Consider the following 14,002-nt stretch of genomic DNA (forward strand, 5'->3'; position numbering starts at 1 on the left):
TTATGAAGACTTACACGTGCTCATAACTCTTCATGCGGACTATGTTGCTTCCGTGTCACCACACGATGTTTGTACGGGCATCGATGGATAAGAAGAAGGTGATTTCAGCTAACTGCATTCATAGTCGATGGTTATTGCAGTCCGAAGCAAATCGCTCGGAGGAGGATGAGTCAGATGACGATATTTCTAGTGCCACATTCCGCCTACAACTTTCGCACATGCGATCAGTGGAGCATGCTGTTCTTAATGGGTCCACGAAGTGGAAGACTGGCATGGATATTGCTGGTGGTGTCGTGAAGGCGATGAACTCTCAAGGAGCTCGACCCTTCGTCAAGGTGGCAGAAGCTTTGCGTGAATTTGGAGAATGTGTGAGGTGGGGTTGCGTCCCGAAGATTGTGTCGTCTGAGAACGCTTCGACTTCGACTGGAATGAACAATCCTGATGTATATGATGCAGAAGATGATCTTACAGACGGTCCAAATTGTCCGTCGACAAGGGGGGGCAACGCAGACAGTAGAATGCAGTGCGGGTGACGAAGGAGGTGAGCTAATTGCTGAGACGGGCCGATTACTTTGTGAAACACGCATGCAATTTTCGCACACCAAGGATAATGAACCAGTCGGCAGCCTTGCCACCAAAGCCGTCGGCAAAGAAAAGAAGTAGTACAGCCTCGCCATCAAAGCGGCAGTGAAAGCGAGCTCCAATTCGGAATCGATTTCTGAGGAGGACGGCTGCCAGTCAAGTTTGGATGAGTCTGATAAGGTCACCAACCAGTTGGTGAAGGAGAGTAACCAGTTGGGGCAAGACGCCAACCAGTTGGGAAATACGACCAACCAGTTAGTTGTTCGTAAATAGCGAGCAACCGCCACTGATGAGAGTGATGTTGAGAGCAGCGACAGCTACAGCCATGAAAAGGCACAGGACAGTTTGTCATCAGCACTGCTGTGTAAAGCTAGGGACGACCTAAAAATGCGTCGAAAACAAGTTCGAGAAGCAAAGCGACTTCGAATGCGCGACTCAATTACCCAAACTAACGAACTAGTTCAAGGGATACTGGTCCCTGTAAAGGATCTGTCGCTTGTTCGGACAACAATGGAGCAGAGCTTTAATGTGGCTGACGCTTTACCAGTCCTGAGCAGTATTACGCCCGAAGATTCCCCTTTGTGGGCGGTGACGTCGATCGTTCTCCTCGCGAGAAAGCAGAAGATTCATCACAAAGTCAGGATTGTCTTCCCGAAGAGTTATGTCCGGAAGTGTATTGCAGGAATCAATACCTATTGAAAGTCGCTACCGAAGGAGCATCACGAAACTTTGTACATTTGCAGAGGAAGATCTGAAAACGATGCATGTGTGGCACGAAATCTATCCAAAGCTGGTTGCCGTTAGTGATCTTGCAGAGTGGATTAGAGAGCTAAAGTTCATTCGGATTTCGCTACCTAGTCCGCACAACAACTGTACTAACGTGGATTTGAAGGCTTGCGCGAAGCGTTGGAAATCAATTATCTTTAACAAGCTTATCGTCGCGCGGCTCGGACAAACGCAAGCACATGAACTACTGGGCTGGAAAAGTACTTGATTACGAGAAATGAAAAGCGCTGCTATTTGATCCCATGCAGGCGATGACCAACTACAAGGAAAGCTTATAATTCTAGACAAGTATTTCTTAGAATACGTAGAGAACCTCAACCTAGTTCACCAACGAGCACCCCGTCAGGAAGATACGAATAGTTGCGGTCCTCTGAAACTGTTTTTCTTTGAATGTGCTGTGCGTGGTATCCCGGCTCCCAAGGTGTCCAGGGAACAAGTCGAGTATCTTCCCTTTCGCTACTTCTTCTTCACTCACAAGAGAGTATTCTGCAGAAACTCAGACTCGATGCATAACTGCGCGTAATATATCGTCGTCTTAATTGAATTCGTGGGAAGCTCATGTCATATTCATGCAAGGCCTGCGTCGGCTGTGGTGTCGGGGCTTTTGGCAGACAAGGAGTCTAGAGGAGTACATACGGCTAGAACGGACGATTGCACAGTATCTTGGCAAGCAAGAAATAGCATCCCTTGTTCGTGAGTATGTGCCGTGCTGTTGGTAGCACTCCCGGCTACCACAGTACCGGCTCACTCATACACTGATTGACACGAGATTTTTGCTAAGTCGTCTCCACATTTATACAGCATTTGTGCAACCGGTCCCAGAATCTCTACGAACCGCCTCATTCGTAGAAAAAATCAGATCGTACTAAGCAACATATATTCCGTCTCTACTGGTTTTAGTACGTACTTAGCAGGATTAAATTACGAGCCACTAACCAACATCTGGGAGCGGTTGGTGATACTACGTAGTACGTAGTAGTTGGTGATGATTGATGTATCGGCTATGCAATCTGGCTACTACAGTCACACCTCCTTATTTGAACCTCTACAACTGACCACTAGCTCTTAACTTGAATGTAGTATCTCAAAGCAAACGAGACTATATGAGGTTCATTATACCAGTCCCTCTAATTGACTAATACCCTCTCTATTCGCTAAATGACAGTCAATTCCGGAGGTAAACTCTCTATCTGAACAGGTGACCCATCCTTCTCACTCTGAAATTCCAGCTGAATCCCGTCAATATTCCTTTTATAATTCCCGCTCGCACCATGACATCGCCAGGGGGGAAAAGGAAAGAAACGCGATAAAGCTCGTATCACAATAGCATTCTGTTGTAATGCAACGGGTACGCACAAGTTAGACCCGGTCGTGATTGGCACAGTAGAAAACCCACGCTGTTTATTGGCGGGGGTGCTCGTGCGCTAAAAGGCAAGGCTGTTCAATACTACAATAGCAAAAAAACATGGATGACAGCCCGAATATTCTCCGAGTGGGTACAAAGTTTTCAACTTAAAGGTGGCTGTTCAAAATCGCAAGGTCCTGCTGTTGATTGACAATGCCTCGAGTCACAAGATTACCCGGTCATATTCAAATATCGAGGTACGATTTCTTCCTTCTAATCTAACGTCGTCTGTCCAGCCTTTGGATCAGGGTGAGTTATATGAATCTGTGTAGTTACAGTACAACCAAGATGATGACCCACCTGTACCTACATCGACAGCCCTTGCTTATTGCGTGGAGCTTTCAACATTTCTGTTTCAGTGCGAGGGGGACACTAAAGACCAGCAGAGCATGCTGCAATCTTTGACAAAGCTAGTGCGAACGCAAGTGGTGAAGCGTAGGTGACAGCGGACACTCGATAGTTACTTTCAGCAAGATGGCTACATGTAGCCACTTCTCTATGTGACCAATTCTATAAATGAAAAGACATTTTTATCCGAACCAATCGGGCTCATTTATGGAGGTGTGACTGTAACATTGCTAAAAATTAATTCAAATCATATTTCTAAAAAAATGAAAAAAATTAATACAGTAGTAATATTTTACTTTGATTTTCTTTCAAAATATTCAAAATTAGCAGCTGTCTTTGTATAAAACCGCTCCCGCCAGCACCGAGGTTTTTTTAGCTCTAGTAAACTTCCAGATAGTCAGTGTCGATTCTTTAAGACTACCTGGAAGCAATTATAGCTCTCTCCCCCCATTCCGCCACTGACAGAGCTTCTTTTCCAATCGACCAATACCGTAGCGGAAGGTAGGTTCATGCCCAATGAGAGCGAAGCGTCTTTTTCCGCCTATGACAAGCTCCGTTCACTCACGTACGTATGTGGCCATGTTCACCATGCTCTTGATGCGCAGTACCCCAGCACTTAAGCCATGTCCAACGACGGAGACGCCAACGCCAGCAACGCCAACCTGCAGATGCAGCTGCAGCTCCAGAACCAGCGCGCTCAAATGCAACAGCAACAGCTCGCGCTCCACGCTTTCTGGCAGCACCAGATCCAGGACATTTCGCAGATCGACCCCAACGCCTTCGACTTTAAGACGCACCAGCTGCCGCTAGCACGTATCAAGAAGATCATGAAGACGGACGAAGACGTGCGTATGATCAGTGCTGAGGCGCCTGTGCTCTTCGCTAAGGCCTGCGAGATGTTCATCCTCGAGCTCAGTCTGCGAGCCTGGATCCACACGGAGGAGAACAAGCGTCGTACTCTGCAGCGGAACGATATCGCCATGGCCATCACCAAGACCGACGTCTTCGATTTCCTCATCGACATCGTCCCGCGTGACGATATCAAGCCCGCGAAAAAGGTATCGACTTTTCTGGAGAATAAAACCGAGTTTACTTGGTCTAATGATGTTGCTCAACTGCTTTTTAGGGCCCTGTGGATGCACAGGCTGTGTACCAGCAACAACTTCAGCAGCAACAAGCGGCCATGCTTCAGCAGCTCTTGCAGACCCAACAGAACGGCGGTGCGGCTGGAAACGTGGCGTGGCCCAACCAACAACTGCAACAGCAGATGATTCAGCAGTACCAGCGTATGCAGCAGAGCGCGGCGGCGGCTGCCGGTGGAGCAACCACACCGTCGAACGGCGCGCTGCCCAACTTGTCCCCGTCGGGCAGCGATGCGGCCGGCCAGAGCTCAGCCAACACGACGCCTGGGGGGAACAACTCGTCTGCGGACCAGCTCTCGCTGAATCAGCGCAGCGTGGATGTATAATTGCTTTATTGCGGTACAGTACGGATGGGGGCTGACGACAATCTTGGCATGTTTTTAATGAATGAGCAAGTTAACTTCATAATGCCCTTTGATGATCCGACTTTATCATTGTCCTTCGAAGTACGCCAGTATTCTTTGGCAAGCGTCATTTATTGCTCACTCCTCCTCGTCTTCCACTGCTTTCGTTCTCCCTCAACTGTAATCTATAGCGTCTACTCGTCTACTCGTAGTTTATATGTAAGGCAACGATAAAGCACAATAGTGCGGCTTAATCGGCCGTTTTTACTGTAAGTGGCAATGGTAGCATTTTGGACTGCTTTTCGGAGATCTTGAGTAGCTGATACGCAGCCACTCCACCGATCTGTAGCAACAAACAACTTTATCAGAAAATCTATACAGACACAAATGTGGAATATGGCGCAGAGCGTACCGCAAGGGCCATGCCCAGAATCGACTGGAAGGTGACTGGATTGCCAAAGTACAAGACGGCGCTGAGAATGATGACCACGCGCTTCATCGTACTCATAATGGAGAACGTGAGCTCCGAGACTTCTCCCAGCACCCACGACGAGCAGAAACTACCCACGAAGTGCATCATACTGCACATCAAGACTTTGCCGAACGGAAAACTGGCCACAAAGTTGTCCTGGTGAGCTCGAGCGGCCATCAGCACGAAAGGCGCGTTGATGGCAAAAGACACAAAGGCGCTGTAAAAGTGAAGCTAAAAAAAAAATTAGTACTAGAATAAAAAATAAAGACTTTATCAAACGCACTTACATTGACCGTATCAACAACGATCCGGCGGCGTAATAAGAACTTGGCATACATGCTCTGCATGACACCCAACAACGCTGATGTCACGGCAAATACTACACCTGAGAATGCCAGATCCTATATAAGAATTCATTTATAAAAATGTCAGATTGTCCTGAGCAGCAATAGATAATAATGAGATAAGCGATCCACGTACGTTCATGCCCATTTCGGATACGGATGCTAATACGACGCCGAAGACGATGGGAACAAGACTCGAGTACGTGGCGACGGAGAACCGCGAGCGGTAGGCTAAGTAGGCCAGCACCACGTTGAAGAGGGGCTGCGATGCCTTACATGTCTGCGTGATGGACACGGGCACAGCGTTGTAGCTCCAGTACGTGAGCATCTTGGCAAGGACCGAGAAGAGGCTGAGAGGTATGATCCACATGATACTGCGCATACGAGCTCGCTGCATGCGCCAGGCCCCAGAATTCGTCGGCGAGCTCGGGAACGTCAGCACCACAACTGCCATAGTACACACAGATTCATCACTACATTACACAGCAATTTCCAGTGTTATTTGAGGCTCGTACAGTCAAAGATAATGCTGATGAAGAGATGACACATCGTGAGCATCTCGGCCGACACGTGGTGCTCCTTGATCAGCACCTTATTGGTGAAGGTGGCGGACGCGGAGAAGAAGTACCATACACACAGACTCACGCCGATCTAACGTTTCAGGCATGAGGTTAGTAGAGATTCTGGGGAGTGTGTCAGCTGCGACAACGAGGCTCACCCGCAGCGACTTATTGTCTCTGAGACGACTGATGGCGTGGCCCTTGGAGGGCTTATACTCCTTGGCGGGTACGCCCATGCCGCCCTCCAGATCGTACATAGGGTACGGGGCCTTCATGCGTGTCTGTAGCATATCCGCCACTTGAGCCGTCGACTGCTACTTCACGAGTGGGTGAGCAAGTATAGCAGCTTTTCAGCGGGGGTGGCTTTGGACTGGCTGCTTGGACAAGCGGCTATTCTATGGAACGATGGTGTGCGTCACACAGCTGTCGTTAAAACGCCAAAAAATGGCGAAAGGATGTCGGAGATCAGCTCAGCATGGAGGACGCTGAGCTAGGCGCGTTGGCTCTGTGTGGAATGAAGCCACGGGATTGCGTAGAGAAGAATAATTGATGCATAGATTATGCAGCATAATGATGCGAGAATTTTTTGGTAAATGTTGCCTGTACTGCTGTGGCTCAATTGCGGATAGCTACACTTCCACTGCAACTTGTAGGTTTAGTTTACAGCCAGGGCCTGGCAGCGGGAATGTCGTTTAGGAAATCATAGGGACAGACACAATAACGACAGCCTTATTATTGATCTGCGTCCTTTGGGGCATCCTTTAGACTGTCTTACTATTATTATCGACCAAGCATGAAGTGGAACGATGGCTTGACCGATCACAATGATGACTTGGAGGAGGGGAAGGAACAGGATAATACTACGGTACGAAAGCGAAAGAGACTTTGGCTCTTTGCGCTGCTCTCAGCAATTGTTTGTAGGAAGTCGAGATCCAAGTATCAGACCCGGTTTGTAACCCGATAGAAACGGCAATTGACGAAGTGACGGAAAGAGTCGATGAAGCCGAGACTGCGCTTCCCGATGGAGAATCCATTACCGAGTCGCTAGGTGAACCAGCTGTGGAAGCCGAGTCTGGACTTGTTGTACCTCGTCAAGAGAAATCTAGACAGCAAAAACAGCGGCGAGGTCCGAAGAACCACTTTGGTCAGGGTGAAGGAAACGACGTGGAGATCGCAAGTCTGACGAAGAAGTTGCATCAGGCAAAGAAAATCAACGCTGAGTTGCATACCCAACTCCAGAGATTCTACACGAACGATGTCGTTATTCAGGTACGATGGCAACTGACAATAAAGCACAAGGTAAATACACTTACGTTGTTTCTTTCAAGCAGCTAGAAAATCTCGTGAAAGAGAAACGAAAGAGAATCGAGGAGCTGCTACAAGAGAACAGAACACTGAAGAACTCGGAACGCTTGTTGACAAGAAAAATTGAAGACATTCATAACTCAAAGGTTGATTTTACAAGTGACTGTTCTTGTTACACTCTAGAAAACGTGCTAACTGTCGTCATTCATCTTAGGACGATTTCCCTTCCAAGAAGCGTGCACTACAAGAGGAGTTGCGCGTCTGTAAGGAGAGAATTAAACAGCTGAAGGAACAGAATCGAGTAGCCGATGAGAAAAGTCTCAAACTGCACCAACAGAGCTTTGATCTGGCAGTCAAAAACAAGGGACTAAGCGAGAAACTTCGCTTGCTTGAAGGCACGTCATGTGTGTTACTACCAACCCCCTCCAGTGGTTGTTTAAAAACAGGAGCTCCAATTGGTGGCCCTTCAGTTAAAGAGGTTCAGACCATTCTCACCAGCCAGGAAGAAGAGATCACGCGGCTGCACCAGCGAGCTGCGTTGATGAAGAAACGCCACAAGGCCGAACAAGCCAAGTACGAACGATTGCTGAAGACTAGTCAAGACGAAATTGACAGCACTCGCTTTGAAATGGAGCAGTTTTACTTGCAAATATTTGCTAAAGAGCGTGCAGCTCGAGTGCAGCTCTTGCACATGAAGAAGCTTAAACATGCGTTGCATGAGCTAGCGAACATGCAGCAAACCAACCAGCGATTCCAGCCATTCCTCGCAAATCGAGAAATGCGAATTATGAATCGGAGCAACAATAATAATGCTCGTCACCACCAAGCGGGGCCTCAGTCTTCACAAAAAGGACCAGTGATAAAGGCTGGTCGATGGATCACTGAAGCACTGCACCACCTTGGATTTGTGATGCCTGCCACCTCCCAACTGGATGAACTAAGCAACTCGTCGGCTGAAAATGTTCCTGAAGAGCAAGTCAACATTCCGGACAATTGCATCCAAGGAAGATTGGTTCCGGTCCCGCCTTCTGCAACTAGATTTGCAGTAGGTACAAGCAGTGCCCGATCCCAGCTCTACAACGGCTCGAATGACAGCACGAGAAAAAACGGTGATATCAGTGACGTGAGCGAAGAATCCAACGGCGAGGACGGTGAAGAGGACCAAGTCACGACAGTAACACCCGCGAGTACGAACGCTACAGCGCAGGTGCCTCATGTGCCAGAAAATCCCGAGCGAAGGACTATCCTGACAAATTAGCTACGAAACCAAAGTGTACATGCACGTATCTTGAGAAGATTTTTTTTTCACGCCATCGCAACAAATGAAACTGCTCCGCGTCTTCTAGAACTTGGAGGATGACCTCCAAGTTGGAGGTTGGAGTCCAACCCTCTCCACCGGTACGCATAGAGAAAACGGACGACGACTTTTAGAAACTCCAACGGCTCCTGCTTCGTTGTGGTGGACTGTAATCGCAGCTATCTTGGTCGTAGTCGTCATTGGCAAAACAACCAAAACTGCTCGAGGGAGCGCAACGTATCACCATTTCCGATTTAGCTTCGGCAATTCCACTTCCTCCAAGCAGTACACGAGCGCTCCACAATGACTCACGTAGAGATTGACTCCGCTCGGTTCCGCAAGGAACTGCTCTTTGTCTGCTTCAAGAGCGACGACGCCTCTATCGACCGTGTGCGACAGCTGCATGAGTACGTTGCTATCAGTACATAACTTCATTTTGACGTGTTGAGTTGCCGTGTATTCTAACATATCCATCTGCCTAACCAGAGTGCTCCCGAGCCCCACGGACAAGGTGCTGTCACCTGTGAGTCGAGCTCTCCGAGCACGCTCTTTCCAAGGACCTAATCGGATGTCTGCTGCTTGAGCTAGAGAGAACTCGCAATGCGCTCCTCTCAATTAGAGGGCAATGAGATAGAATTCCGGCATTACCATGAAGATGCTACGATAGATCACCACAGCCCGTCGCAATAACAAAATATCAACCGTTTGTGAACGTCTATCATAAACTTCAACATCTTTTCCAAAAATGTAGCAACTCGAATATCCACCAATCACAAGATAAAGAGAAAACTTCTTGAAGCAAATCCACAATTTCACCATGAGTTCCACACTCGACGTGAAGCTTAACCGCATTGACCGCATCTTCCACCCTCACGTACGCGTCTGCTGTCTTATAAAAACGCTCCATAATGTTTATAACCTAGACGTACCCTTCAAACAGGAGATCGTGCAGGGCCAGGTGATCATCTCGTCGCCCAAAGGTTTCTCCCACCAGGGATTAGCCATGAAGGTGGAGGGTAGCGCTCGTATGCAATTATCCACAAAGGGCGCAGGGCTCTTTGAGTCCTTCTACAATAACGTGGCTCATCTGGAGCTAGTGTACTTTCACCTCCCCGTGGCTCCAGCAGGCAAGGTCCCTCCAGGTATCACCAAATTCCCCTTCGAGTTCGAACTACAGGGAAACGATGGCCAAGAGCTACTGGAGACGTACCATGGGGTGTACGTTTCAGTTAAATACGAGATCGTGTGTGACTGTATCCGAGGTATTATGAAGAACAAACTGCACAAGACACTGGAATTTGTGGTGGAAATACCGGTGAGTATTAGAGGGAGTTTTGCCGGATCAGGCAATATTATTTTACGTAGACTGTGGTGGAATTTTAGCTGAGAGAGCCACTACTGGACTCGCCTGAAGAGTTTCATATCACACCGGAGTCTCTGGAGAATGTGCGACCGGTGAGTGTTAAGGTGGAGAAAAATGTGTAGTCGCACGTGGAGCTCTAATATTTTTATTGTTGGCAGCAGAGTTTGTCAGCGATGCCGTATTTCCATATCACGGGCAAGGTCCATCGCACAAACTGCCCAGTGAACTTACCGTTCACCGGCGAGGTACTAGGTTTGTTGTTGGACAGGCTATCGTGTTTGAACTTACTGTGTCTCGTATTGTTGGTGGTAGATAATAATTGAGGAAGCCAAGAGTCCGATCAAGTCGGTAGAATTGCAGCTGATTCGAGTGGAAAGTGTGGCTCACGCTGATGGAGTTGTAAGAGATGGTAAGACTTAATGAGGTTGAAATGCGGTGTGCCTAAAGAATTAACTGATGTGTTTGTGTTTGTAGCAACCGAAATTCAAAATGTCCAGATTGGGTGGGGGGACGTGTGTCGGCAAATGGCGATCCCTATCTACATGATCTTCCCACGTTTGTTCACGTGTCCGACAATGCTAACCCCTGGTGAGCTCCTGAAATGTAAACCGCAAACTGGTAGAATAAGCTGAGCATTTTTGTCTGGTGCCACTCAGCCTTCAAGGTTGAATTCGAGACCAACATCGTGGTTCTGTTTGAAAACGGAAACATGATTACGGAGAACTTCCCCATTACTTTATATCGGTAGACACACAAGAATATCTCGCAATGTAGTGCAAGAATCGGTTGTGAAGGCTCAAACTACATGTCTTTTTATTAATAACTCCGTGTCTAAAAGTCTCGTGACACTATCAGTTTATCGTTAATTTCACTACCAGAGTTCTGCTTCTTGCTTCGACCCATATTGTAGCAGAGAAAAAGTTGGGACTCGACTGATTGCACAGCTTTAGTGTGCATTGGCAAAGTTGTGCTTAATTTTTCTTACTTTGAGGGTGACAAAGAGCATCAATATTTCTAGCGCAGTGTTTCGGAATTCGACGCTCATTTGTTGCGCTTGAAGATTTTGCTAACCAGTAAAGTGAAAACCTCCGAGGGCATGATCGTCACCTGCGCGATCTCCTCAGAAAGCTTCTTGTACGTGTCGTCCTCATATTGGTGGTAAGCAGTGGCAAGGTCAAGCTCATTATACAGCTTCTTAACGACTGCGATGGCATCGGGGTCGTTGCGGCCGTAGTGTTTCTTCAGCGTCTCCCTCTGCTCGGGCGTCGCACGGTCAAGCGCCTGAACAACCAGCCAGCTGCACTTGTTGTCCTGAATGTCGGTTCCTACCTTGCCGATCACCTTTTCGTCGCCGTAGCAGTCAAGGAAATCGTCCTGGATCTGGAAATATTCACCAATTTGGACGCAGATGTTCTTCGCGAGGCTGTGTGAAGCCTCGTCGACAACTCCATTCAGGAACATGGCGCAAGCAGCTGAGAGATAAAACGTGTAATACGCCGTCTTGTTGATCACAATCTGGCGGTATCTACATAAATAAAAATCATAAAAAACATCAGCACTTGCAGAGCTCAACACTCTGACACTAGAAGTAATACCTTACCGCTCAACGGTGAAGCGGTCCAGATACACCTCACCGTCCAATGGCTGCGACGTCAGATCCAGAAGCTGTCCGATCTCCGTGTGAAAAACAACCTGAAGGCAACAGAATTGATAACCAATTCGTGTCATACGTGACAACTGTGTGGATATGAAATTTCTACTTACGTCGTGGAAGGTTTCTACCAGATCCACGTAGTAAGGTTCCGAGCGAAAGTGCTTTTTTAGGATCTGGAACACGAACGCCTCGAGCAGAAACGCGTCGTTAATGGCAATCATCTTGACGTTGGGCTTGCGGTACCAGCACGGTTGGCCACGACGAGTGATGGACTCGTCCATGATGTCGTCGGCAATTAGGAAGAACGCTTGCAGCTGATCAACACGAAAGACGCTAAGTCAGCCCCTACGATAATTCCTTTTATCAATCTGACAGTTTGCAACACGCACCCACTCAATGCACCATCCCAGAACGCTGGCCTTCTCCTTGAGCTCGGGGGTGAGTTCCTTGCCTGGTGCCATTGCTTGCGTACTGCACTCCACATCAACAATCAGTATCTTGTCAATACACGCGGTGAATTTATTGCTGCCCACCAGTGCACGACGCTGATACCGCGGTTGAGTTTGCCACCGATGCAGTTGTACTCAACGACCTCGTCCACCCAGTCGAGAGCATCCTGGGGAAGCTGGAGCTTGGTGCGCAGTAGCTCCAGCACCTCAAGCTTGAGCTTCCCGCACACAGCGATAAATTCTGCGCAATACAAACACAATATGTTAAAGGGGAAATAGAGTGCGTAATTGCAGCGTTGGGCACCTTCAGCTCAAAGGCTCATCAATTGGTAAGCTTACCTTCGCGCTCCTGAGCCATGACGATTATTAAATCCGATGACGATCGGCAAATGGCAACAATGCAACAAATTGCCTTTCTCGCTTAAGTGCGAGCATCATAAGTACGAGGACACGAAACGACGCTAAGTATGTAGCCATGTCCGATTCTCGTATCGATCATGGCAAGCAAGAAGCCTGAACGACGACAACTTAATAATGACAGCCCCAGTCGAGTGGAAGCAGTTAGTGAGAAGCACGTAGTGCGTGAAACTCAGCAACGACCTGTGCGGGCGCAGCCCATGCGAGGACCCAATGCGATTTCTGGTTCTGTAGGACAGGTTGGCTGGAAGGACTCCGAGCAAACCAACAGTATCACGTCGCAAACGGAGCAGCAGGCGAAGATGAAGGAGCGTATCTGCACTCAGCTGCTTATCGACGGATACGTGCAATCGTACGTTGATATGTTCTACCTTACGCATCGCAGCGAACCCCAGTTTACAGAAGGTGGAAGCGCACCTACTGGGATGGCGAAAAATGGCGCCTTTGGTGTACTCGAAATAGCAGAGATGGAGTTCTTACGTGATCAATTGGTGGCAGCCGAGCATTGTAAGCGACGCGGCGAGATCCCAGATGTGATGGCTGCTTACGACAGTCTAGCAACGTATTGCACCGAGAAGCAAGATATCAAGACCATGATCTTCTTCTTTGAAAAGTGTCTCGAGATTGCAAGACTTGTCAAGGACCAGATCAGCGAAATGCGCTTATTGAGTCAGATTGGTTGTGGATACCACACTGCCGGCGATTTGGAACAGGCTCGCCAATATCTGGAGCTTTGTGTAGCCATTGCCAAGGTTGTGTACGAGCACGACGACGATGAAGTGCTCCGTGGCGAATCGTATGAACAGTTAGGTAAAGTATACGGCGACTTAGCGTTGCGTCACGAGCAAGCACAGCACTTTCAGGAGGCCATTGATCTGTATAAGCTCTGTCTAGATTGCGCAGTTAAGGCTCACAACCCTGAGGCACAAGCTCACTCGCAATTTAAGCTTGGCACATGCTACAACGCCCTCAATGAGCCGGCCAAGGGACTTCCCTTCCTGGAAACTAATGTTAGTTGCAGCTAGCATTTTTACATCGTGACGGCAACTTACACGTATTTGTCGATGTCTGTATAGCTTGCAGTAGCACGTCAAATTGGAGACACAGAGGGAGAGGGTAATGCCTGTGCGGCATTGGCAACAGCCCACGAGAAGCTCGGAAACCAGCAACTGTCGATTGACTTTCTGAATCAGTACGTGGCTATCGCTACGAGGGCTGAGAACATCGTCAACCAGGCCGATGCTTGTGCGCGCCTTGGTCAGATTTATACCGCTTCCCAGAATTTCCATCGTGCTCGAGAGATGCACGACAAAAACTACGAGCTCATTCAAGCTGTAGCAGCTCGTTCCGGTGACCGATTGCAACATAATGTCTCCCGAGTGAGTGTTGGTGCTGCTCGGGCAAATGACAAACTGGAGACGTTGCTCGGTCTCGTAAAAGACGATTTCCACGGTCTCTTGGCCTGGAAGAACACGCGGACAGTGCCCACAACCGAGTAAAATACCGCAGCGCGATAGCAATACAACAACTAACT

At 48.3% G+C, this 14,002-nt stretch overlaps 6 protein-coding genes across 6 annotated transcripts; 4 read left to right on the plus strand and 2 right to left on the minus strand.

The window, feature by feature from the left end:
• Positions 1–3,591: 3,591 nt before the first annotated feature.
• Positions 3,592–4,589, plus strand: PITG_10986 (nuclear transcription factor Y subunit, putative; the record flags this gene model as incomplete). Its single annotated transcript, XM_002901730.1, has 3 exons — positions 3,592–3,622; positions 3,727–4,179; positions 4,248–4,589. 2 exons carry the CDS (start codon positions 3,745–3,747, stop codon positions 4,587–4,589), a joined length of 777 nt encoding a protein of 258 aa, XP_002901776.1.
• A 268-nt stretch (positions 4,590–4,857) lies between these two features.
• PITG_10987 (Drug/Metabolite Transporter (DMT) Superfamily) lies at positions 4,858–6,273 on the minus strand (the record flags this gene model as incomplete). The annotated part of the gene is made up of 6 exons (XM_002901731.1): positions 4,858–4,950; positions 5,020–5,310; positions 5,367–5,480; positions 5,560–5,870; positions 5,939–6,074; positions 6,142–6,273. 6 exons carry the CDS (start codon positions 6,271–6,273, stop codon positions 4,858–4,860), a joined length of 1,077 nt encoding a protein of 358 aa, XP_002901777.1.
• Positions 6,274–6,776: 503 nt separating this feature from the next.
• PITG_10988 (uncharacterized protein) lies at positions 6,777–8,546 on the plus strand (the record flags this gene model as incomplete). Its single annotated transcript, XM_002901732.1, has 3 exons — positions 6,777–6,848; positions 6,905–7,252; positions 7,503–8,546. The coding sequence occupies 3 exons, from the start codon at positions 6,777–6,779 to the stop codon at positions 8,544–8,546; spliced, it is 1,464 nt and encodes a 487-aa protein (XP_002901778.1).
• Positions 8,547–8,888: 342 nt separating this feature from the next.
• On the plus strand, positions 8,889–10,696 carry PITG_10989 (down syndrome critical region protein 3; the record flags this gene model as incomplete). Its single annotated transcript, XM_002901733.1, has 7 exons — positions 8,889–8,992; positions 9,072–9,108; positions 9,526–9,900; positions 9,969–10,040; positions 10,107–10,193; positions 10,261–10,296; positions 10,571–10,696. 7 exons carry the CDS (start codon positions 8,889–8,891, stop codon positions 10,694–10,696), a joined length of 837 nt encoding a protein of 278 aa, XP_002901779.1.
• A 293-nt stretch (positions 10,697–10,989) lies between these two features.
• PITG_10990 (farnesyl pyrophosphate synthetase) lies at positions 10,990–12,409 on the minus strand (the record flags this gene model as incomplete). The annotated part of the gene is made up of 6 exons (XM_002901734.1): positions 10,990–11,473; positions 11,549–11,640; positions 11,713–11,916; positions 11,992–12,073; positions 12,136–12,292; positions 12,391–12,409. 6 exons carry the CDS (start codon positions 12,407–12,409, stop codon positions 10,990–10,992), a joined length of 1,038 nt encoding a protein of 345 aa, XP_002901780.1.
• Positions 12,410–12,770: 361 nt separating this feature from the next.
• PITG_10991 (uncharacterized protein) lies at positions 12,771–13,967 on the plus strand (the record flags this gene model as incomplete). Its single annotated transcript, XM_002901735.1, has 3 exons — positions 12,771–12,873; positions 12,931–13,478; positions 13,545–13,967. The coding sequence occupies 3 exons, from the start codon at positions 12,771–12,773 to the stop codon at positions 13,965–13,967; spliced, it is 1,074 nt and encodes a 357-aa protein (XP_002901781.1).
• Between the last annotated feature and the right edge of the window lie 35 nt (positions 13,968–14,002).

The sequence above is a fragment of the Phytophthora infestans genome, genomic scaffold (genome assembly GCF_000142945.1).
Source record: "Phytophthora infestans T30-4 supercont1.19 genomic scaffold, whole genome shotgun sequence".
Lineage (NCBI taxonomy): Eukaryota > Oomycota > Peronosporomycetes > Peronosporales > Peronosporaceae > Phytophthora > Phytophthora infestans.